The sequence below is a fragment of the Microcebus murinus genome, chromosome 1 (genome assembly GCF_040939455.1).
Source record: "Microcebus murinus isolate Inina chromosome 1, M.murinus_Inina_mat1.0, whole genome shotgun sequence".
In the NCBI taxonomy this organism is placed as follows: Eukaryota; Metazoa; Chordata; class Mammalia; order Primates; family Cheirogaleidae; genus Microcebus; species Microcebus murinus.
In genome coordinates this window covers 63,861,260-63,888,236 of record NC_134104.1, presented here as the reverse complement: position 1 = coordinate 63,888,236, position 26,977 = coordinate 63,861,260, and the positions used below count along the sequence as shown (strand labels likewise).

The following is a 26,977-nucleotide window of genomic DNA, read 5'->3' as shown; positions in this document are numbered from 1 at the left end:
ATTATCTTTATGAAACAAAACCAGACTGGTTTTAGATATTTCCATTAAAAAAGATAAGCTGTGAAGGTAAAATGATTTAAATCTCACATTATGTGTTTGTTTCTTTTCCAATATTTTGACTTTGAGCTTCTAGAATACACTAAACTACAGTTTTAATTTTGGGTTCTATTTAATTTTTTAACCTCAAGTTTGCTCCAGGCTTCAGCATCTTTCATCTTCTGTCAGTTGCAGTTTATGCAAATGTCTCTTGCTTCCTTTGTAGCTGGGCTTTCTGCAAAAATTATTTCTGTCTCTTTGTGGTCAGGTCATTATCTCAGAGTAATTTCCTCCTCCCATGTTTTTTGGGAGAGGTATGGCCCACCAGTCACATTTATGGGTCCAGACTGATCAATGTTCTTTAGATTTAGCAAGAGGCACTCTTTTATAGTCACACCCTTCCTAAGGCTCTTTCTTTTTTATTTGATCATTACTGATGATCAAAAACTTTATTTTCTATTTAGTACTTATATAAATTGAGAATATGATATCCAATCAGTCATTTCCTTTTCAGAAGTGCAGTACACATGCCAGATGATCAAATGCCTACTAATTCTTGCAAAGAAACCAGTGGATGAATAATCTTCTAAGTTTTGAGTGATTATAGACACTCTTAACAAAATAACCTACTACTAGGTAGGAGAAATAACATTCAAAATCACATCAGTTTCTAATAAATGTTTTTAAACTTGAAATTAAAGCATATCAATCCAAGAAGCACACATTATTTATAACTTGCAATCATTATTTCAATCACTGAACCTCTCTTTTCTACTTTCTTTCTGGTTCTTATTTTACTTCTACCTTCATGCTCCGTAGAATTTACATCTTCCCATATTTCATAGCCTGTATGCCTAAGTTATTTTCCAAACCTAGATTTATGACAGTAAATGTTTCACCAATGTAATTTTAATGATTACCATGTTTCTTATACTAATAGTCTATTTAAAATATTGATAATGCAGTATTAGATGTTATAATCAATAACCAATTAGAAGTTAGAAACAGAGATGGAGTTTTTAAAGTAAGTTTGAAAGGGGACACTGCTTAGAGCCTGTTCTGTTTTACATTCCATAAGTGGTAAAGGACAAAACATTATTCTCTACATGCTATACAACCCAGAAGTTTTAGAGTAGGAGTTCTTTAGGACAGGCAAGTTGCTACTTTTAGAAAGGGAGAGACCCTTACCTACTTAATTGTCAACTTTCAGGAAAAGCAAGAAACACTTAGAAACCATTCAACTAGCCCTGCATCCTCTCTAGAACCCCATCTCCTTTTGGCACACATCCACATTTTTGAGGTCTTTTCTACCTTGGATAATAGAGATAAGAAAGGAATTTCAAAACAAATAAACCCTCAACTTTGATCTAAGAGGAGAACAAAGAAAACTTAAATTATGATTGATGGAAGTTAAGAAATTGTGGGAAAACAAGCAATTACACCTGTACAAAATTTGATTAAAATAATTTTCTCAGTCTTCCTTCTCTAAACAGTTTATTTTTATTTTTTATTTTTTGTCAGTATAATATCTTTATTTTACAAATGTGTAAATAGTGTTCACTTACAATACATTAGGTAACAGTTTTTTGTTTTGTTTTGTTTTTTATTTCAGGCAAGTATGAGAGTACAAACATTTTGGTTACATTTTATATCTTTGCCTCTCCCTAGCAAGGGTTAGATGCACGCCCCTCCCCTCCACAATGCTTACCGCATCCCTCAGTTGTGAGTCTACCCCCACAACTCCCTACTTCCTGGAGAACACCACCACTATATGAGCACCACAGTGTTTATCAGTCAGTAACAATTTGATGGCAAGTACATGTGGAGCCCATTCTTCTGATCTTGTGTCACCTCACTTCGGATAATGGACTCAAGCTCAATCCAGGAAAATATAAGTGGTGCTAGATCACTCTCATTTCTTATGATTAATATTCCATTGTATACATATATAAAATTTTAATAATCCACTCATGAATTGACGGGCAATTGGGTTGTTTCCACATCCTTGCAATAGTGAATTGTGCTGCCATAAACATTCAGGTGCAGATGTCTTTATTATAGAATGTCTTATGCTCTTTTGGGTAGATGCCTAATAATGCTATTGCTGGATCAAATGGTATTTCTATTTTTAGCTCTTTGAGGTTTCTCCAAATTCTTTTCCACAGAGGTTGCACTAATTTGCAGTCCCACCATCAGTGTAAGAGTGTTCCTGTCTCTCGACATCCTCACCAGCATTTGTTGTTTTGGGATTTTTTGATAGAGGCCAGTCTCACTGGGGTTAGGTGATATCTCATGGTGGTTTTGATTTACATTTCTCTAGTGATTAGAGATGTTAAACATTTTTTTATATGTTTGCTGGCCATTATTCTATCTTCTTTGGAAAAGATTCTGTTCATTTCCATTGCTCATTTATTGAGAGGGTTGATTTTTTTCTCGTTGATTCTTTTAAGTTCTAGATAGATTCTTGTTATCAGACCTTTATTGGATGTGTAGAGAGCATATATTTTCTCCCATTCTGTAGGTTGTCTTTGGTTTTTCTTTTTCAAATAAAATTGAGTTGAAAATCATAATAACCCTCTGTAACTATACTATTATGAAATCTGGCTGTTAAAAGTACAAAGCGACAACTCAGGGACCACATTTTTTGGCAGTTTAATTCTAATAAAGGGATCTGAGAGAAAGCATACTTGTAAATTAAGTCTATAGAGGTAAAATAAATAGTATATTTTGCTTCTCTTTTCTTTTTATCCTTCTTGTTTTCTTTTTCTATAGGTATCTGAAGGCATTTTTAGTATGTTTACTATAAAGTAATAATTGTGGTCTCCTTATATAATGATATGGGAAGCAACAAAAACTGGGTAGGAATGGCTATGGGAGAAATGTTGGTGAATAGAAGCAGATAATACAGAAATGATAATTAAATAAAATGTTTGTAGCACATAAAAATTTTCATAGCCAGTTATAAAAATAATGTTTATTATTAAATAATTGAGAAAAGGCAAATATAAGAAGAAAATAAAAATCAGCCATAATCATTCTATGCAGTAAAAATTGCTGTTGAAATTTTAATGTTTTTTAATCATTTATTTCCCTATGTAAGTAAATATGAACTTTTTAAACACAATTTGGATCTCACTCTTCTTTATCTTGATTTTTATTTTCACCTGACATTAGATTGTAGGTATATTTTCATGTCACTAAATATTCTTTAAACATTTTATTTTTTCATAGTTCATAGATTCCCATCAGGTTAAGTGAACCATTATTTATTTATCCAACTCCCTATTGTGGGACATATAGTTTGTTTTCAACTTGTTACTGTTGTAATACTGTGGAGAACATCCTTGAACATAAATCTTTACATACATATCTGATTATTTCCTTAAGAAAATTATTTGACATGGAATTAATTGGTCAATATTTTTAAAACTTTTGATATATATATTTCAAATATTTTTCTGGACTTCCGATGCATATATCCAAATATTTCTCCAGAAAAGTTGTAGAGCAGTAGCACATGACAATTTATTTCATCATACCCTAATAACAATAGGAATTATCTTAAAATTTTTTTTCTCCAACCTGGGCAAAATAGTGAGACCCCATCTCTACAAAAACTAAAAAAATTAGCTAGGCATGGTGGTGCACGCCTGTAGTTCTAGCTACTCTGGAGGCTGACGTAGGACGATTGCTTGAGCTCAGGAGTGCTAGGCTGCAGAGAGCTATGATCATGCCACTGTACTGCAGCCTGGGTGAGCAGAGAGTTATGATCATGCCACTGGACTCCAGCCTGGGTGACAGAGTGAGACCCTGTCTCAAAAGAAAAAAAAATTCTGTCTGTATTTATTTGATTACTAGTGAGGTTAAACATTTTTTCCACATATTTCTTGAATGGATATATGATTTATGAAAATTGTGTATAAGGCATTTAATGTTTCCATCACAGATCTAAACGAACAAAGATGTTGCTGAAGATAAAGAAGCAGAAGGAAGAAGAGGACCTCAGATTACGATTACAGCTTCAAAGACAGAGAGCCATGAGACTTTCCCGAGAATTACGGCTGAGTATGCTTGAAATAGTTCATCCAGGTAGGTGACAGTATCAACTTTATAAATAAAAAAATATGTAGATTATCTTTAAACAAACCAAATTTTTAGCCACCTGATGATTTCTCTTTTTTTTAATTTGGACCTTTGCTCTTTTTCTCCATTTTCCAAATAAACCTTATTAAATCTCCTGAGTTAAAAAAGTTACTGTTTTTTTCTGTTTCTAGATGAGCAATCTCCCCTCCAGTTTTTCTTTTCTTATCTTTTAAATAAATTAATGAAACATAAAAATGTATGCATAAAGATAGCTGTCAGAGACACAATTAGGAGTTAGAATATTACTGTATTCTGCCATCAGAACTTTACTTATACCCTACTACTAATCTTGTGACATAACCTTTGACAGCCTGAACTGAAGTTAATAATAAAGTATGATCTGGGAAGTCTGAGTGTTTTCAAGATTCTTTTCTCATTCTTTTACTTCCCTTCTTACTATTTATTCCCAGGGTCCTTCACTACCTCCTTGTTTCTCTCCCTTTCCCTTAAATATAGATATTTCCAAGGGTTCCATCCTCACCCCATAATTCTCATGTTGCTCTTCCTGAGGTATCTATCCTATTCATAACTATACCTTCAACTATCAGCTGAGTGCTAAGTAGTCTCAAATCTGATCTCCATCCTCACCTCCTCTCCTAAGCTCTAGAGCACCACTGCCCAATAGAACTTTTATAAAAATGAAATGTTTTATATCTGTACCATCCAATATGAAAGACAATGGCTACAGATGGCTATTGAGTATTTTAAATGTGGTTAGTGTACTCAAAGACCTGAATTTTAATTTTACTTTTATTTAAGAGGCCACTTATAGCTAGTGTCTGCTATGTTACCCAGCACAGCTATGTAGCCAGTTGCCTACTGGATAGCTTTGTTTAAATATCCACAGGTATCCCAAAAACTAAAGTCATTATCTTACCCACTAGATTTCTTCTTCCTTTATTCCCCATCTCAGGTAATGACCAACAGTCTACTTAATTTCCCATTTGAGACATCCTATAGTTCTTTTCCCGTTAGCTCCATTGATGATTAAATCCATCAGTTTTTTCATACTCAAGTATACCCCCCTTTTTTTTCACTGCAACTACCTTCTACTGCCCTTAGTCTATCACTTATCTCTTCTGAACCCTTGGCTATATGCTGACCACTCCAAGAAGGTAAAAAGAAAGTCATCTGTATAACTGAATGACTTAAGAAAAATTTGAAAGCACATAGAGTAAAGTAGGCAACACACACATTTTGCCCTTTCCCTCTGTTGGTACTGGGTGCTTCTTAATCATGCACTTATTCTTTTTCCAAAATGTCCTTGCTGTTATATTTTCAGCTATTTGTTCATTACTGTGCTACAAAAATATTATGAGTCTTTTCTCTAAAGAAGCTGCATAATGGGAAAGCTTTTATTTCTAGAATCTTAGAACCATTATAAAATAATAGAATTAGAAAAATTAGTGAATAATATTGAAAAAAATAAAAAGACAAGATTATTAGTATTACCATTGTCCTGATTCCAGAATTTGAGGAAGCATGGCAGTGAGTATGTTGTGATAGTGTCTGTCATCTCTTTAGGTCAGGTGGAGAAACACAATCGGGAAATAGAAGAGAAATCAGCATTGATTATCCAGAAACATTGGAGAGGGTACAGGGAAAGGAAAAATTTTCACCAACAGAGGCCATCTCTCATGGAGTATAAAGCAGCTGTCACACTTCAAAGAGCAGTGAGTCTGATGTAGTTAAAAAAAAAAAAAGGCAAAAACATGAGTTCAAACCTGCTATAAATAAAGCCTTAGTCAAGTCGCTTAGCTTTCCTGAGCCTTAGTAAACCTTACCTCTAGCCAGACTGATTTGGACACTAAGTCCTTAGCACTGCCATAGAACTTTGTACATCATTTACCAAACTGTAATGTTGTTATTATTAACTTTTTTCTTTCTTACTTGAGCTGCACCTTCCTTAAGAATAAAGAACTAAGTCTTATTTATTATTGTCAGCTCTCAGCATTGATATGAATGGATGTTTACCCTACCTTTTTCACTCAGTTGTTATGTGGATCAGATGATCAAATTTATGGGAATGTATTTTGTAAATTACAAAGTCCTATGCAAGTTCAGCTTGTCATATTTGACTTTTTTTAATGCATAGATGAAGTATTGGGTATAATTAGATCATTATACTTTGGAATTGTGGAATGGTGTTCTTAAATGATAATTTTCCTATGATTTATCTAGAGCATGGTAATATTTTATTGCCTTTGAAAAGTATAGCACAAGGCTGTTATTTTAATTTAATGACTAGTTTTCCTAATATCCAGTTATTCCCTTATATACGGTTAGTTTTCATATTAGGATTTTAGATCCTTTAGCATTTAACTTAATCCCTTATTATTGAAATTTTAGGTCAATTTAAATTTTTCATTGTGATAGATTTTGAACAGTCTCTGTTATTAGCTTTTTACAAAGATTTTTTTTTTGTTAATCAAAAAAACACAGTAGAATAGATATGAGGGAAATAGGAAAGAATGTCTGCCTCTTCCTTCTCCAGACTCATCTGGGGATCTCAGGATGTATCTACAACAAACAGTCTTGTACCTTCACTGAATCACATACACTCCTGATATTATCCTCTGCTAAACAAGGCCATCTGGGGATTAACCCATTGACATTGAGGTTGGAAGTACTTCCTTAGGAGGAAACTTTGTCTCCTTCCTAATATAATACTTTTTACCTCATGGCTACCTCCTTTTTAAAGTCTTCCCTGCCCATAAAATTAACTGGGCCTTGATTTAAATTAATTTACTACCTTGCCTGATTCAGATGAATCCAATACTTTGTAAAGGGGCCCTCTACAATAAAATGAGATAACCCGACTTTGTCTACTGTTCCTTTGAGAAATAAAAGGATTACTTTCAAAAATGGAAAAGAAAAATGGGAAAGTACACAGAGGAAAGAAAATGAAAGTAGTAGAGAAAATTAGAATAGGGCGGTGGTCAGTAAAGGACACATTTTGCCATGTTTTTAAAGTATCCTTTTCTAACACACACTGTAGACCTACACTATTACAGTATATATATACAGTATATTATAGTATACAGTAGCCATTAAGCACATGTGGCTATGGAGTGCTTGTTATGTAGCTAGTCCAAATTGAAATGGGCTATAAGTATAAAGTACCCACCAGATTTTGAAAATGTAGTATTAAAAAAGGAGTATAAAGTATCTCATTGATACTTTTTTATCTTGATTATATGATAAAATACTAATATTTAGTGTATATTGAGTTAGAATGAGCTATGTATTTTACATAACTCAATATATGCAAAATATTATTTCACTTATTTTTTTATTTTTTTAACATAGCTACTAGAAAATTTAAAATTACCTATGTAATTTGCATTATATTTCTGTTAGCACTGCAATTGATGTTGGTAAGAAAGAAAGGGAAATAATTCATTAGCTTCATTGAAAGTAATAGAAAGGAATAGGAATATTTTTCAATGAGCATGCCCCAAACTGGTTATTAGTATCCTTGGCAGGAAAAGAAAGGCCAGAACTGTTATCTATCTTCTATTCCTCTCTTACTTTATGCAAAAGCAGAAACATTATTTCTCCAGTAGCTAAAAATTGAGAAAACCCTATGTAAACTTGCCAAAAATAAGCAAATAAGAAAAATCAAGGAAAGAAAAGAATAAAAGGAAAGGAGAGAGTCTCTCAACAGGAGGAGGCAAGCATAGTAGAAGGCTTAGTACCATACTAAAAACAGTAGTATAAGGGGAATTTTCTAAACAGGTTTTTAGGGCTACACTTAAATATCAGCTGAAAGATAAGTATCACTGAACATCTGAGGAAAGCCAAAGCCAAAACAAACAGAATAAAACCACTTGATAGAAATAGAGACATTGCAGGTATAAGGAAAAAAAAATTATCTCCTTAGATGAGAGAAAATAATACATGGAACAAAAGGGAGAAAATAGAATAAAATTTGACAGAAAAACTGAAAGATATAATAAAACAATTGAGGTGAAAAGTTAAGGAAATCTCATAGAAAGCAAGGCAAAAAAAAGATTGCCAGTCCAGGAGGTCAAATGTCCAAACATTTGAAATTGAGAACAGGAAAACCAGAAGAGAGGAAATCAAATAATTCAAAATTTCCCAGAACTGAATGTCATTATTTTAGATTAAAAGGACCAATGTAAATGTCCAATACAATGACAGTAACATACTTACATTTATTTCACAATCTTGTGAAATACCCTGGGAACAAAAGACTTCTCCACCGGAACATTGGAAGCTAAAAAGTACTGAAGTAAGACTGTCACATGTTTGAGAGAAAATGATTTCCAAATAGAATTCTACGCACAACTAAACCATCAATTAAAGGTAAGAGTAGACTAAACACATTTTTAGGCATCACAAAATCTCTAAAACAAGTGTAACCCAAGAAAGAAGACAATGTCGAATCCAGGAAACACAAGGAAAAGATGAAAAGTAGTCACGAAGAAGATGGTGATGGAGACAGCAGGATGAAAGCTGTGCCCCAGGTATAAAGAGTGGTCAGTCCAGATTGCAGCAGGTCAAGAAGCTCCAGAAAATGTGTGTGCAAGAAAATGAATTCGATAGAATGCCCAGTGTGTTTTAATGTTTGGTTAACTAGGGCGAGAGTTTATAAAATGTAATCAGTAGTAAGTATCTAGAAAACTGAGCGCAGGAAAAAAAGAGAAGTATTAATCCCAGAGAAAATTGAAAATGTACAGGGAAGGAAAAGTGATCATAGTGTACTATATTGTTCAAAGTAAATAGCCTTTATGTAATCATAATTATGTAAACATTGAACATTGCTTTAACTAAAAACCACAGAAGGTATGTAGGAGTATAAGCAGTGAACAAGAAAATTCTTATCTTCCATATAAGAAGATTGACAGAAAATACCTATATCTGAAAAAAAAATCACAATAAATTGTAGATGGAGCTAAATATAAAAAGAAAAACCTGAAAGAGTTAAAAGTTGTTGCCTTTGGAGTTGGGGAGCACAATAAGTAGGTAGAGCACTATAGTTGTATTGGTAATAACTCTTATAAAATTGACATTTTAAGTAATAGAATTACATCACCAAACTTTTTCTGGAAAGGGATAGATAGTAAAATATTAAGCTTTGTGGAATCATGTAGTCTCTTGGAAGTTTTCAGTTTATAGCACAGAGACAATAATAAAAAATGAGCCAATTAAATGTTAATTTAATTAAGCCGGATTGTGCCAATTAAATGTTATTTATAGATATTGAAGTTTGAATTTCATATAATTTTGTCACTATTCTTTTCCTTTTGAATTTTCTAACTATATATAAAATGTAAAAGAAAAAGAAAAAACCACTTTTAGTTCTCAAGCCATACAGAAACAGGCAGCAGACTGAATTTTGCCTGTGGGCCATGATTTGGCAACTCCTGCTTTAGACAATGTAAATATGTAACTTTGATGAAAGTAAAACTACAAAGGAGGGAGAAGAGTGAAAAAAATTGGGAGGAATAATTTCAAATTTTTCCCAAATCATGCCTGTTAAAAGATTTCTTATTTTTACCAGGAGTCCACTCTGAAGGACATGAGGAAAGAACATTCAGAAAGTGCTTTTGTCACAGCCCCATACTTTATAATTTTGTAATATTTTATCATTTATCAAGCTTTTCCCCATATACTATCTCATTGATATTTATAGTCCTGTAGGCTACATAGAATTAAGGTCCCTGTTTTCTATAGACATAGAACCTGTCCTATAGAGATCAAGTAACTTGCCCACAACCATCAGGGACTAGAATTGAAACTAGAGCTCAATGCTTATTTCCTTTTTTTTCCTCTTCATTGCTTACTGTACAAATAATCTGTGAATGTGTCGTGTAAAAAATTAAAGCTCTATAGAAGAATACATAGTTAAAAAATCACTTTCCTCACTCACCCTGTCACAATCCCATCCCTCTCCTCATTCACACTCAGAATTAACTACTGTTGCAATGTTGTCACTATCGTATGTTGTTGGGAGACAATAGTTCTATTAGGAAAGAAAAATCACAGACCTCCTGTTTTTTCCTTCCAGGTTCTTAAATTCCTAGCAAAGTGTCATAAGAAAAAGAAACTATTTGCTCCTGGGCAAGGACTCCAAGAACTCACTGATGCACGCAGAGTTGAACTGAAGCACCAAGTAGATGACTATCTCAAAAGACATCCAGTATGTAGGCTTCTGTGCCATATCAGTGTTACATTATTCCACTGCATGATATTTACCAACAAAGCAGTATCTCATATATATTCTATGTTTATTGTTGGTACAGGGTAATGGAGTGGTTTTACCATAGAGTTAATGGATTCTGAGTCTTTTTATAGTTACATGTTATAGAGGTACAGTCATTGATGAAGAGGACTTTGCTTTAAATCAGTTATTTCCCATACCTACAGCAACAAGTCTTGGTCATTGCTTCTTTTGCAATAATACAGTAAAATATGGGCTATTTTGAACTTTTCACATCTGTTTTGTTGTGATTATGGTTGCTTATCATTTGTATAGGGTCAAAAAAAAACCTATGCAAATGGAAAGCAGAGTACAAATATATTAATTGCTGTGTATGTATTTGGTAACCACCAGAGCAGAGCAATGGTAAAACTGAATTAGATAGCTCAATCCAAGAGATATAATAATGCCTCCTACTTTCTCCTACTACTAATCTGAATTTAGGGACCCATACACTAAAGTGAGTCTGTGAAGAAAAAAAGGAGGAAAAGACTACCCTTGTATCTTAGACCCTTTGTGATTATCACATAGAAGTTGACAGTAAAAAAAAGTTCTGACATCTGTTTCCAGCCAAGATGGAGTGACAGGAACTGGACTTACTTTCTACCTGAAACAACCAGAAAAACAAACAAACAAAAACAGATAAAATATATGAAACAATGGTTTACAACACCCTGAACATCAAATAATATAAAAAAATAATATCTGAGAGGGAACAAAGTAAGCCCTATAATTGCCCCAGCTTACTGCCTTGAAAGAGTTTCTAGGCCATAGCTCAAGGAAGAGGAACAGAGGAAGCGCTTTTGGAATCCCTGAGTTGAGATGGGACTAACAGTCTGGGTAGACCAAAGCAGCTAGACTTCATGGGATAAAAGTACCAGAGTGAAGAGTACTGCAAAGAGTGAGAACCCCAAATATTTGCAGAATGTACCCCTTGAGTATTCTTCAAAATACTAATCAGCATGTACATGTGAGGAAACTACCCAAGGCCAAGGAATAGTCATCTGAAAAGATAAGAAGGAAGAGTGCCAGGAATTCACACAGGTCCAGGAATAGTGCTTGCTCCCATCAAATACATTGGAGAAACTTGTAATTCACAGGGTATTGGGACAAGTACTGAGGAAGATCTTTCCTAAATGGTGGAATATAATTAGCCTATACTGCTCCATTCTGCTGAACAAATCATAAAATCAAGAGCCAAAAAGATCAAAATGTTTTCATGTAATTTAACAGCATCCTAGAAAAAGGCTCAAGATTTTTAAAATACCAAAATACCTAGCACCCAACAAGATAAAAGTTACAGTATCTAGCAGCCAATCAAAGGTTAATAGGCATTAATAGAGGCAGGAAAACATTACAAGTAAGGATCAAACCAACCCAGGAATTTATACAGATGTTAAAATTAGCAAAGAAGGGTATTAAAACATATTATAACAATTTCAAAAAGTAGAATTGTGGAAAAAAAAAATCCTAAATCAAACCTCTAGAGATGAAAACTTTAAAATGTGGTATGAAAAATACACTGGACCAAATTAGTAACATATTAGACATTGCTGGATAAAAGATCAATAAAGTTGAAGTCAGAGTAGTAGATACCATACAAAATAAGTCACAGATGGTGGGGGGGAAAGGAAAAAAATTTGAAAAGAACATTACTGAGCCATGAGACTTTAAGTAGCCCAATAAATGGATAAATAGAGTCTCTGAAGGAGATGTGGAGGAAAAATAATGACCAAAACTTTCTCACCTGCAAAGATGTAGAATCAACCCAAGTGCCCATCAATTCATGAGTGGATGGATTAACAAAATGTGGTACCATGGAATGTATACCATGGAATACTATCAGCCATAAAAAAGGATGAATTAATGCCTTCTGCAATAATTTGTATGGAACCATAGACCATTATCCTAAGTGAAGTATCTAAGGAATGGAAAAAAAACACCACAGGTACTCTCACTATTAAATTGGAATTAACTAATGAGCACACATGTGCACAGAGGGAAGTAAAACTCAATGGAAATCAAGCAGGGGGGAGGAGAAAGAGGGGATGGGTGAAAACCTACCTAAGGCCTACAACAAACACTATCTGGGTGATGGGAACACTTACAGCCATGATCCAGGCATTACAAAAGTGATCCACGTAACCAAAAACATTTAAGTGATCCATGTAACCAAAAAATATTTGTACCCCTATGATATTTTGAAATATGTATGTATATATACATGAAAGAAAAAACAAAAAAAAAACTTTATAAACTTAAAACGATAAACCCTGAACCCTCACCCAAGCCTAATGAAGACACAGGCACATGAAAATACTATGCCAAGGAATATCATAATCAAAGTTTTCAGACCAGTGATACAGTGAAAATCTTAAAAACAAAAAATAAAAATGTGTCATATAAGGACAAAGATAAAAATAAAATATTTCTCAACAGGAACAATGCAAGCAAGAAGACAACTTGCTTTTAAAAGTACTGAAAGGAGAAAAAAAATTGTTAATTAGAATTCTATATTTGGCAAAAATGTCATTAAAAAAAACAAAGACAAAATACAGACTGTTTCAGAGGTACAAAAGCTGAAAGACTTGATCACCAGGACACGAACACTACCAAAAATGTTGAATCCTTTAAGTTGTAAAGGATTTAACATTTCTGTTAAAAATGAAAAGAGAAAATATGGCTTTACATAGCTTAAAAGCACTGGAAATGGTAACTATAGCCACGTGCCACATAATGACCTTTCAGTCATTGTTGGACCACATATTCAACAGTGGTCCCATAAGATTATAATACCTTATTTTTACTGTACCTTTTGTATGTTTAGATACACAATACCATTGCATTAGAATTGCCCACAGTATTCAGTGTAGTCACATGCTGTCCAGGTTTAGCATAGGAACAATAGGCTATACCATATAGCGTACGTATGTACACTAGGTATGTAGTAGGCTATACGATCTAGGTTTGTGTAAGTACAGTAAGTCACATAATGACACATTTCTCAGAAAGTATCCCTGTCGTTAAGCAATGCATGGCTGTACATGGGCAAATATATAGTAGTCCTTCCTTAACCTCAGGGGATGTGTCTCAGTGGATGCCTGAAACTTTGGGTAGTACCAAACCTTATAGGTACTATGTTTTTCCTATGTATATATACCTATGATAAAGTTTCAATTATAAATTAGGCTCAGTAAGAGATTAACAATAACTAATAATAAAAAATTATAACAGTATACTATAATAAAAGTTACGTGAATATGTTCTCTTTCTCTCTTTCAAAATATCTTACTGTACTATACCATAGGTACCTGAAACCATGGGAAACAAAAGCATGGATAAAGAGAACCTGCTGTATAAGACTTTTTCATCATCATTCATCATCATTTAAATCTTTATAAAATATAATTGATTTTTGTAACTCGTACCACATAGTTAATATTTTCAGTTTTATAGGTCATATGACCTCTATCACAACTATTAATCTCTGCTGTTACAAGATCAAAGCAGCCATAAATAATATGTAGATGAAAGTGGTAACTTTTTATGTTATTGCTGCCAATGCATGGCAGCCATTGTACACCAGCCTAGGCAACATAGTGAAACTCCTGTCTCTTTAAGAAAAAAAAAAAAGACCTTAACTAACAGTCTTCTGAAATATATGTAGAATATTTACTAGTATTCTTAAGAAACTAGAAAAGGAACAATTTAAACCCAAAGTAAGCAAAAGAAAGGAAAGATCAAAGGGAAATCAATAAAAGAAAACAATAGCAAAAGAGAAAAGTTGACACCAAAAACAGAGACATTACAAGCAAAAAAATTTCAGAACATATTCCTCATGAACATATATTTAAAAATTCTAAAAATAATTTTAGCAAATTTAATCCAACAATATATTGAAAGGTTAATACATCATGAACAAGTTTAATTGCAAATGTGAATCTGTATAATTTACCATATTAGCAGGCTAAGAAAAACCATATTATTATATCAATAGATGCAGAAACATAATTTGATAAAGTACAACACCTAGTCCTGACATCATCCCCCAAACAAATCTCCAGAAACTAGGAATGGGAGGAAACTTTCTTAACCTGATGAAAGATATCTATGAAGTATAACTGAAATCATATTTCATTGCAAAAGACTGAATACTTCTCCCCTAATATCAACAACAAGATATCATTTAGCACAAAGTCCCATCAGGCTTTTTTTTTAGAAATTTAGCTGATTCTAAAATTCATATGCAAATACAAAGGAACTAGAATAGCTAAAATAACTGCAAAAAAGAACAAAATTGGAGGATTAACATTACCTGGTTTCAAGAATTATTAAAGCTACATAATCAAAACAGTGATATTGATTTAAAGATACAAAAATAGATCAGTGGAACAGAATCAAATCCAGAAATAAATCTATATATATGACCAACTTATTATTGGTAGAAGTGCGCAGTTAATGCAGTAGAGAAACTAGACCAGTTTGATATCTATATGTAAAAAAACTGAATCCATACACCACTTCATATACAAAATTTAACTCAAAATGGATCATAGACCTAAATACAAAACTGTAAAACTTCTAGAAGAAAACATTGGAGAAAAATCGTGACCTTGAGTTTGACAAAGAGTTCTTAAATACAATACCAGAATCATGATCCAAAAAGGAAAAAATTGATAGATTTATCAAAATTTAAAACCTCTGCTCTTCAGAAGATATTGTTAAGAGAATAAAAAGAGAAGGCACAACTTGGGAGATCTTTGCCTAACATATATTTGAAAAGAACATCCTGTATCCAGCATATAGAGAGAACTCTTGAAAGTCAACAATAAAAAAATTTATGAACCGATTTTTTTAAATGGATAATAAATTTGAACAGACACTTCACCCAGAGAAGATAGGTGGCAAACATGAAAAGATGCATCATTAGTCATTAATGGATGTGCAAATTAAAACCACAGTAAGATACTCCACACCTGTAAGAATTTAGAAGTATGAACGTACCAAAGGTTAATAAGCACATGAGAGAACTATAATTGTTACACTGCTCATGAGAATTTAAAATAGTACAGCCACTTTGGAAAACAGTTTCACAGTTTCTTATAAAATTAAGCATACACATATCATATGATTCAGCCATTCCACTCCTAGGTATTTACCCCAGAGAAAAGGAAATAAAAATTAAAAAAAAAAAAAGATAGGGTCTTGGACTTATCAACCTGGCCATTAATAAAATATGTCCATACAAACACTTGTATTATTGATACTCTAAACAGTGTGGATAAATCTCAAAATAATTATGCCAAATAAAAGAGGCTAGACAAAGTAGAATATATCTAAAAATGCGAACTAATCTATAGTAATAGAAAGTAAATCAGTCGTTGGGAGGGAGGAGGATGGAAGGATGAAAAAGATGAGAATAAGGATTTACAAAAGGAGGTAAGGAAACTTGATAGTGATGAATGTTCATTATCCGGATTGTGGTGATGGTTTTATAGATGTATACATGTATCTATGTATGTCAAAGCTTAGAAAATTGTACCCTTTCAATATTTGTACTTTATGGCATGTCATTTTTACCTCAATAAAGCTGCATATTTTTAAAACTTTTTTAACCTAAATGCTTAAAAAAAAGTTAGGGGTCCTGGACTTATCAACATGGCCTCAAATAAAATAATCAGTGAATCTCTTAGGTTCTGATCGATCATATTAGCAACTCTCCCCTTTGCCAAGAACCAGAACTGAATTAGAGAGAGGGGCAGAAGCACAGCTGGAAATCCTTTCCTGTGAGCGGAAATAAAATGGAGAGAGACAGAAGCATGCCTCCTCTCTGAAACTCTGTAGAGAGAACTATATTGCTTTTAGCAGTTTTAATCATTTACAAATTTAATCATTAATTTAAGCAACACATACCCCAAGAAATTCTAGCTCTGTAAGTTTTGTGAGACCTCATATATCTATATTTTCATTTACTTATTTTAAATGTGGTAAAATATACAAAATGTAAAAATTACCATTTTAACCATATTTAAATATACAGTTCAGTGGCATTAAGTACATTCACATTGTTGTGCAACCATCACCACCATCCATCTTCACAACTTTTTTCATCTTGTAAAGTTGAAACTGTATCATTAAACATTAAATCCCCATTTGCCCTCCACCCAGCTCCTGGCAACCACCATTCTGCTTTCTGTCTGTATGAATTTGACTACTCTGAATACTTCATGAGTGGAATCATATTTGACTTATGTTACTTGTCATAATGTCTTCAAAGTTCATGTTTTAATGTGTCAGAATTTTTTTTAAAGGCTGAATAATATTCCATTGTGTGTGTGTATATATACACACACACACATATATATATACACACACACTATATTTTGTTTATCAATTCATCCTTTGATGAATCTTTTGGCTATTGTGAATAGTGCCACTATGTACATGGGTGTACAAATGTCTATTTGTGTTCCTGCTTTCAATTCTTCTGGGGATGTGCCTGGAAATGGAATTGCCAGATCATATGGTAATTCTTATTTTAAATTTTTTGAGGATCTGCCATACTGTTTTCCATAGTAGCTACACCATTTGACATTTTTACCGGTAGGGCACAGGGTTCCAGTTTATCCACATACTCATCAACATTTGTTATTTTCTGAGGGGGCGAGGGGGGGTGTTGATAGTAGCTAAATGGATGTGAAGTGGTATCTCTTTGTGGATTGGATTTTCATTTCCCTAATTAGAGATTTTGAATGTCTTTTCATGTGTTTAATGGCCATTTGCATGCCATTTTTTGCAGTGTCTATTGTCCATTTTTTAATCTGGTTGTTTTGTTGTTGAGTTTTAGTAGTTCTTATGTTCTAGATATGCATCCCTTATCAGATATATGATTTGAAAATATTTTATGCCATCCTGTGGGCTGCTTTTTTACTTTGTTGATAGTGTCCTTTCATGCACAAAAGTTTCTAATTTCAATGAAGTCCATTTTATCTGTTTTTTCTTTTGATTCTTATGCCTTTGATGTCATATCCAAGAAATCATTTCCAAAACCAATGTCATGATGCTTCCCCTGTGTTTTCTCCTAAGAGTTTTTATAGCTTTAGCTCTTATGTTTAGGTCTTTGATCTCTCTTTTTTGTGATATACTATATATAATTCTGATGTATACTCCTGTTTTTTTTAAAGTGTTGCTTTAGCCACACTCTGGTACAACTGTTGAAGATTCTCGGCTGTTTCACTTGAACACTTAGGCCAAAAAGAAAAAAAAAAAAAAGATTCTATGGCTGAAAAGTAAGGTATTAGCTGGAACAAGTAGAACAGAGTCAAATCCAAGATCCGGGAACTGGAATATTTGAGAAGGCTGTGGTGTCAGAATCTTTATCAGTTCCAAAGTTAAGATTATTTTATTCTTGTCCAAACTATTCACTTAAGTTACCCTTAAATTAGCTGACTAGGCAAGAACATGATCCTTTGGCTGATTTTGTCTTTTGTTTTATGAAATCAGAAGCAGTTATAACATTATGGTTGAGATAAGTTTGAGAGTGGGGATGGGATAAGAAGATAGTCTTTCAGATGGTGTCCAGAACAAAGGGGTTGGCCATGTCACATCTCTTTGAGGCCAGTGTCTCTATCAAACCATTTGTAATTTTCGCTGTGATCTCTCAATCTTCTCTCTTCTCCCTTAATATCATGTTGTCTGAGAAAGTGAGGTATGGGAGCATACCAAGAAGAAACTTACCTACCTGTGTTTTTATCTAAAGCTATTTTTAAAAGACTATTTAATATTTGCACAAAAATACAAGGTAGAGACATCAAGTATAAGATTCAATTGATAAAATGAGAGACAGCTAAGCATTCTAGAACCTCTGCTAAGTGGTTGGGTAAAACAGACGTTGATACATATGATCTCCCTGTAACAAGTTTTTCTTTCCTGTGTTCCCAGGGCTCTCAGATGTCAGATGTGGCCAGCAAGGAGCTCCATGCCCATGCTCAAGAGCGATTGCAACACTACTTTATGGGCAGGGCCCTAGAAGAGAGAGCCCAGCAGCACAGAGAGGCTCTGATGGCTCAAATCAGCACTAATATTGAACAGCTAATGAGTATGTGCTCATTCCATTTTAGTTTCCTAAAGGGAACAACCTATTCAAGGTCTATGACATCTAAAATCTTCAGAAAGAAAGCACTATTAATGTTCTTTTTAGCCCATCTCCTATCCTCAGGAAATTTCTTGCATCTAGAGCGGGCATCCTCAAACTACGGCCCACAGGCCACATGTGGCCAGCCAAGGACGTTTATCCAGCCGGGTGTTTTGCTGCCATTGCCTTTCCTGCTTAGCAGCCAACTCCTCCTGGGCCCACAGTGCACATGTGTAGAATGTGCGCTGCACTCTCCAATGGCCATCCAATGGTCTGAGGGACAGTGAACTGGCCTGTTTAAAAAGTTTGAGGACCCCTGATCTAGAGCATACCAGACACTGTTTTCAAATGATGCAGATTTTATAACTTCCTTCTTGCCTGCTTCCCCCAGCCTTGCCATGATTCATATGTATAAGCTCAAACAAAGTTATTAATTTCAAAGATGGCAAGCCCTTCTATGCAGATTCTGCTATGTAATCTTAAAAGCTTTTGGTAATATTTTAGAAGTATATTATGATAATAGCTAAAGTGCTAAAGTAAAATTAATTCATTGGTGTATCACAACCACTGATCCATTTAATGAGAGATCTCATCCATGAAGCCACACACAGTGTTTTAATCAGGCTCTGGAATTTCCATTAGTGTATGTGGTCAGAATGGGCCAGAGTTCTCTATTTAATGGTCAGTATTTGTGAATTTTGATTTTTGAATTGGATAAGTGACTGAAACTGAGCCTCTCACTTATAGGATGAGGTTCCACTATTATTTTTAAAGTTCCTATTTTTTAAATAAACCATCTAACAAAAATCTACATCTTTTTTTGTTCTTTTAAACATAGAAGTGGCCAGGGGGTGGGAGTGTTGCTACCAGCCACAGCTGCAACTTTTGAATAGTCCCATACCATCCACAGTTAGCAATGATAATAAATTCAGAGTTGGAATCCTGTCCCTGCCTATTATAGCAGAGTTCCAGCACTTTAGCTTCCCAGTTTGTGCTTGCTTGGCACAAGTTTCTACCACTTACCTGTTTATTTTCTGTTTACTACAGAGGCACCAAGTCTGAAAGAGGCAGAAGGGAAAGATCCTGATCTCTTCCTAAGCAGATCCAGGCCTGTGGCAGCCAAGGCCAAGGAGGCCCATCTCACCACCCTGAAACACATGCAGGCACCCTGGTGGAAGAAGCTTGGAGAAGAACCAGGAGATGAGAATGTTCCAAAGGATGAGCTTAATGTAGAATTAGGAACTTTATTTATTGGTGGAACCAAACCACCTTAGCAAGTTACCCTAAGAAATGATACAAATCTTATATTTTAGAAGCTTACATTGGTTCAACCTCTGGCATGCTGATAGTGCTATCCAAACTCATCATTTTCCAAAGGTTCCTCTCCAAACAAGATTTGCAGTAAGCAACGAGTTATCTTCTACCTCCTTCTCAATTCCCTTTTTTCTTTTCTCCATACCACAATCCCTGGCCATACACACAGATTTGTGTGGCTTTTATTGTGGAACTAAACTCAGTGTGGTATTCTGTTATTTATATAAAATGTGATATTTCTTTCTTTTTTGTTTTCCAACTAAAGGTTTTATATAAATAAATATTTTCAACAATTGATTTGAAAAACTTGTCAGGATTATTCAACTCTTTACATTTGTTCTAGTATTCCTATTTTCCTATTAATATAGGAGGTGTTTTCTTGGCCTTTATTAAGGTGACGAAAGAAATAGTCAGTTGAAGGACATTTTACTATTTTCTATAAAACAATGGTTGAACTCATTTTCTGTTTTGTTATTTCTAAAAGGAACTACACACAAAAGAATCCAACTAGGATTCAATGTAACAAAAATTTCTCCAGATAAAATTACATTATTTCTATTAAACTATGAGGACTGTATAACTCACTGCTCCCCTTTTTCTCTTTTCTCCTAGGAATCTTAGAGCTAAATATAATGTTTAATTTTTATTATGATCCTAGGTACCTAAATGATTATTTGGTTCCAGCCTCATAGTTTCTGATTTCCCTATATTTAATTATGTTTTAATACCAGAAGCTACCTCAATTTGTGTTTGTAACAATATGGAATTTAAGTTGAAATTATTAACAAATCATGACTCCATACTATATGGAACCTAGAGGGTGCTCTTTGTATAAATGAATAGGAAATACCAGTGTTTCTGTATGAATAGAACAAGTAGTGTAATGTTGTCCAGTCTCCCAAGGTTAATTTTGGTAAAATCCTAGTCAAAGTCCAAATATAATTTTCATTCATAATTGGAAAAGAAATGTATAAAATTTACTTGCAAGGAAGGATAAGCAGATGAGAGTCTGGTCTCACTTAGAATGTAGAAAGCTACACAAGAGTTTGCTCCCACATTAACGAAAATGCCAGATAATCTACAACAATAATTTGTCTTGAGCCCATCAAGGGCTCAAGCCAACCACATAAACTGAGATGGAACTCAGTATCTGTGAAAAGAAGTATTTCATCTATAGTAGAGCACAGGGGAAAGAGATGGCTAGGTAAGAAGAATCAACTAAAATTTTAACAAATTCTTAAAGGCCAAGTGTGGGTTAGTATGTCCATTAAGAATATCTAGGAGCCCTAGGCAGAAGAAGAATTTGGACCTCTACCAAATGCTCACAAAAAAGGCTGGGAGCAAGGCAGAAGGCCTGAAAAGACTCCTTTAGTGGCACAAACATGAAGTAATAGGCTGCTACAGGATGATGTGCCCAGTGCCCCAACTGCTTCTCCAAGCCTTTTAAAAGCCTTAAGCTGCTACAGCAGGGGCAGCAGGCTCTCTTACCTGCAAAACCTTGTGCAAAATGGCATTGCATGTAAGGAAGGAATGAGGGAAGGATAGGAAACACTAGTCCTAGAGAGATCCAATGTTACTGAGGGAGGGATAGAAACAAAATGCCTTCACCTCTGGGAGAAGGACAAGAAATGATCTTGTGTCCAAAAATCCTGTGCCAATATAAAGCAGAGGTCTGCTAATGCTGGAGAGGAAATTCCTACCCATGACCAAACACGGATACAAGACAGTTTGACTGCCATGGGGAACAGGAATAGGAAGCCTGAGAAAGCACTACCCCCAACCAGCAGGAGAAAAGACTTGGCCTAAGCCTTAGGGTGGATCAGAACAACAGAACACCTCTGTCCCAACAGTAATCCTGGCACCAAGTAATGAACAGTAGCCATTTAACACTGGGTTAGGGAAAAGGTGCATGGAGAGAGACCTCTGTGACAAAAGCATACAGAAATGGCTGAAAGTGAGGGGCAAGAATACAGAAAACTCAAGCTTCCAGATCCCACTCTAAGCACAAGGTAATAGCTAAAAAGTAAAGGAATTTGAAGCCTATGGTGCGCTAAAGATAAAAAGAAAATCCAAACCTAGCTAAGTGACAAGTTTGACTCCCCTGTGATACTGCAATGCAATTTTGATGATATCAAGCTAGAGTTCATGCAGACTCCACAAGTTAAGAGCACAGTCTCCAACAAAAATGTCCTCACTTCAAATGCTAGCCACATGTTTCAGATCCTACACTTCTGACCAACTGGCTACAAATTTGGGAGTTCCCACAACCCCATCAGGTTTGATAATTCACTAAAAGACTCACAAAATTCAGGAAAGCATTACCCCTATGATTACTGTTTTATTATGAATGATACAAATGAGCACCAGCCATATAAAGAACACTTAGGGCAAGGTCTAGGAAGGTCCCAAATGTGGGGTTCTGTGCCCATTCTCTGTGGAATCAGCATGCATCATGCTTCTGGTACATCATCCTGCTCACCAACCAGGAAGTTCAAGTAAGCATTGGTATTCAGGGTTTTATTGGAGCTTCATTTCATAGGTATGATTGATTGAATCATTGATCATGTAATTGAACTTACATCTCCAGCCGCACTCCCCTCGCTGGAGATCAGACTGATGATACATGATTGGTCTTTCTGGCATGACTCAGCCCCCATCCTAAGTCATCTCCTTGGCATAAACTCAGGTATGGTCCAAGGACCCATTATGAAGAACAAAGACACTCCTGTTACTCAAGAATCCTATTTCAAAAGTTTAGAAGCTCTGTACCAGGAAACTGGGACAAAAACCAAACAAATTATCATACAACACCCCCTCACTGTCAGATATTAAAAAAGGCATGACCATATGGCATAAGTAGTATTTACCTCAGTCTTTTTATGTTCTTCTATACATGATGTCTGAAATTTAGTCAAAAAATTGAGACATAAAAGTGCTAGGGAAGAAAAGGAATCTTTTGTCAAGAGAAAAACAAGATTCAGAGAAGAATCAGATATTGGAACTCACAGAAAGGATGTTAACTTATTTAATATGTTAATCTGATACTGATATAATGTAAAGATATAATGTAACATGCATGAACAGATGAGGAATTTTACAGACATAGAAACTATTTTTAAAAAAGATAACTGGAAATGCTAGAAATAATCTTGGAGTCATAATATTGGAGGTTAAGGATTCCTTTGATGAGTTAATTAGCAAACAAGACAGAAAAGAGTAAAGAATAAAGAGTAAAGAATAGGTAAACTTGACAATAGAAATTTTCCAAACAGAAATACCAAGAGGAAAGCAAAAAAGAATACAAAGGCATGAGGGGAGAAGTACAGAGTCTCCAAGAGCCATGAGACAATATCAAATGGTATAACATGTATTTAACTGGAGTCCCAGAAAACAGAAGAGAGAGAAATGAAGCAGAAATAAATATAATAAAAATGGCCAATGAATTTTGAAAATTCAACCACACATCCAAGATTCTCATAGAACCCTGAGCAGGATGAATAACAGAAAATAATATAGAAATTTTAAGAACACCCAAATACATAATGTTCACACTGGTTTGAATCAAAAAGAAAATCATGAAAGCAGAGAAAAAAGAAAAATTACATATACAGGAACAAAGATAAGAATTTTGGTAGACTTTTCATCAGAAACTATACAAGCGGGAAGATAATGGAAGATATCGTTAGAATGAATGCTGAAGAAAAAAAATGATCAACCCAGAATTTCATTTACAGCAAGAATTTATTTCAGAAAATGAAGGCAAATATTTTTCCAGAAAAACAAAGCTGATCATATTCATTGGCAGCAGATCTGCACTATAAAAAATGTTAGAAGAAGCTCCTCAGATGAAAGGAATAGGATACAAGATGGAAATTAGATCTATACAAAGAAAGAGTGAAAAAGTGATAAAAATGAAAGTAAATATAAAAGTTTTTCTTATTTTTAATAAATTTTAAAGTTATTAATAGTTGACACAGTAATGATATACTGTGTGGTTTATTAAGTATGTAAAAGTAAATTGTATGATAGCAACAGGCCAAAAAAACAGAAGAAAGGAAATGGAGTTGTTAAGATTTTTAGACTATAAGTGAAAAAGTATAATATTTTGGGGTAGACTATGATGAGTTGTGTATGTGCATTGCAAACCCTAGAGCAACCACTAAAATAATAATAAAAAAGAGGTACAAGATGATTATGAAGGTGGAGCACAATGGCTCATGTTTATAATTGCATGTTTATAATTATAATTTTGAGAGGCCAGGGCAGGAGGATCACTTGAGGCCAGAAGTTCAAGACCAGCCTCAGCAACATAGTGAGACAGCATCTCTACAAAGAATTAGAAATTCTTTGGGCATGGTAGCATGTGCCTGTAGTCCCAGCTACTTGAGAGGCTGAGGTGAGGAACACTTGAGCTCAGGGGTTTGAGGCTTCAGTGAGCTATGATCATGCACTGCACTCCAGCCTGGACAGCAGAGCAAGACTCTGTCTCTAAAAAAAATAAAAGATAATGAAGATAAAATGAAATAATAAAACAACTAGAAAAAGGACAGATTTAAATCCAATTATATCAATAATACATTAAATGTAAATAATCTTGATTTTGACAGTGGGAATCTTTTACCAAATTGGAAGGGAGATAAGCAATCTTATGTTTTCTAAATTTGTCCTGGCCCCTCTATACTCCCTTTAAATTATGCTTGCAAACTTGCCTTTTCTCTCATTAGCTCATCATTTTCTTACAGTTCCTGGTTACTCATCTAGTAAGATATTTTTTCTTGTAAGTGTCATTGCTTATATGCTGAAGTTCACTAGATAAATTTTCACCGTGCCAAGTTTCTGCAGGTGATAGGTGTATAAATAGTTTCACCACTTTATGAGTTGTCAGTTTTGTAATTTCCTTGAAAATTCTTCAAGCCTATGCCTGCTACCTGATCACTAAGCTAGTGGCACAATTGTAGGATTTTTTTCATAGAAACATCCCATATCTAGCTATCAATTTCACTATCAGTTATTTATTGCTGTGTCGTAAACCACCCTAAAACTTAGTAAAGACAACAACCATTTCATCCAAGATAGAGTACCAGGGACTATATTTATCCTTCCACCTGGAAAACGCAAAAATAATGTATGAAACAGCATGTTTAAAGACAGTGAACATCAAACAATGAAGAAACATCTCTACAGGAAATAAATGAGGTGAACCCAATGATCGTCACAACTTAATGCCATAAGAAAGTATCTAGGTCATGGTGCATCTTTCCTACCTTCTGCTTTCCCCCTTTTTCTACAGTCACTCTATAGGTATCCTCCACCTTACATTTCTTTTATATTCTTAGCACAGAAAAATTTGGTTTATCTGTTCAGAGAGGCAAGGGATTTCACATATAATACTGTGATCCCCTGCATCTCTCTAGAATGTTTTTAAAAGCATTCTCATCTATCATTTCATATATCCTTCTTCTGGCTATGATTATCCCCTTTGTACTGATGAAGAAACTGGGACACTGAGACACAGTGATTTTGCTTGTTTTTAAAGTCACTTTAATGTTTGAATAGGAAGACGCTGAGTGAAGTGTTCAGAGACTTGGCCTAGGACTCAACATTCTAGCAACAGGGTGCTAACAATGACAAACTCAGATTTCCCCTCTCTTTTTGATGCATTCTTCAGCCAAAGCAACGTGCCCAGAAAGTTTCCCTTTTGTTTCCTGTCTTGTGCCCTTTCTGCTTCCTCTTTTCCCAACTGAGTCCTTTTCTGTACCAAGGTTTGACAGCCACTAGCCAGTCAAAGCCTACCCCACCCCTCCTCCTCTTCCTTCTTCCTGATGCCTCAAAGCTTCCATGGTCATGACAAAGCTAGGGATTGCCTGTTGACTCCAAGTGACAGAGATGGAGGGATTTTGCTGTTGTCCAGGGAGAGACACTGGCGTAATAGATAATAGAACCAGAAACAGGGAAGAAGGACAAGAGATGGTAGAGGGTAAGGAGTGGTCTCTGATTATGCAGGCAGAGGGCATGGGATACTCAAGGCATCTGTGTGAGAGGCTTCAAGTGCACAAAGAGACTGCGTGTGAAAATGTGATGAGAGTGTGCTATCATTTTCTTCCTCTTAGTCTCATTCACTGTGACCTATTGCTGCCAAAAAAAAAAACTTGGAACTAGGCCCAGGAATTTATGAATTTATGTTCAGATCCTTGTGTCTTTTTCCTCCAACCAGTATGGCTACTATTTATAAAGACTATTATCTCCCTTACCCAAAGTCTCTCTCCTTCATACACGCTCTCCCTCTTTCTTCCCTCTGTCTCTGTCTCTGTCTCTGTCTCTGTCTCTCTGTCTCTCTCTCTCTTAACTCCGAGGGTCTGGTCTGGGAATGGGTTGGGGCTCATTGTCTTGCTCTCTCCTGCATTCCCTTGCCTAAGCACTGGGGCTATGCCTGCTGGCTCGTTCCGCTTTCTTCAATTTAACTTTGCTCTCAGCAGTGGTTTGATGATGACAGAGGGGTAAACACCAGAATCCAGAGCTAGTGGGTGGGCTGCAGAGCCACTGAGAAAATCTGTTACTTCTCTTCTCCTTTCTGACACACATCAGGAACATACAGCTTATAGGGGCCTTAATATTCCTCTGGTCTTCTTTCTAAACTGCAGATAGATGGTTACCTAACCTTTGAAACATCTAATGCAGATATTGTTGCCTATCTTAATTCTAGAGAAAGAAAAGTCCTCAATCAACTTTGATTTCAAGAAGATAGTTCTTAATATCTAATGAAACTCAAAGATATTCAAAGTCTACCCTCTGGTTTTATTCTCTGGGAAGACAGGGAAACAACTGGACAGCAACTTTTCCCCCTGGAAGCATTTTTTAATTAAATGTTTCAACTTTAGATAGTATCTATTGACTGCTGTAAGATTAAGGAAATTATCACACTGATGGTTTCTAACCTTCTTTCTCCTACCTTTAGACTTTTTAAAAGTTATTTTTAAATTCTAATAACATTTATATTCTATTCTATTAATCTCTACAATTATTCAGTGTCCATTTTATATTGAAATTGAATTCAGTGCTCACTACCAGTCTTTTAGTATTTCTTCTCAATTTTTAAGTATTTTGATTCACCTCTTAGTTGGCTG

General features: G+C 34.8%; 1 protein-coding gene across 2 annotated transcripts in view; it reads left to right on the top strand.

Annotated features, from left to right (window-relative positions):
• The window catches only part of IQCB1 (IQ motif containing B1), a 60,746-nt gene extending 40,314 nt beyond the window's left edge, over positions 1-20,432 (top strand). Inside the window, exons 11-15 of one of the 2 annotated variants that reach the window (XM_012780520.2) lie at positions 3,983-4,125; positions 5,704-5,852; positions 10,214-10,345; positions 18,347-18,503; positions 19,587-20,432. In XM_012780520.2, the coding sequence (XP_012635974.1) occupies positions 3,983-4,125; positions 5,704-5,852; positions 10,214-10,345; positions 18,347-18,503; positions 19,587-19,813 (808 nt within the window). In that variant the 3' untranslated portion in view covers positions 19,814-20,432. The remainder of the gene's footprint in view (positions 1-3,982; positions 4,126-5,703; positions 5,853-10,213; positions 10,346-18,346; positions 18,504-19,586) is intronic. The other variant, XM_012780519.2, reaches the window with a different exon arrangement.
• Positions 20,433-26,977: the final 6,545 nt, after the last annotated feature.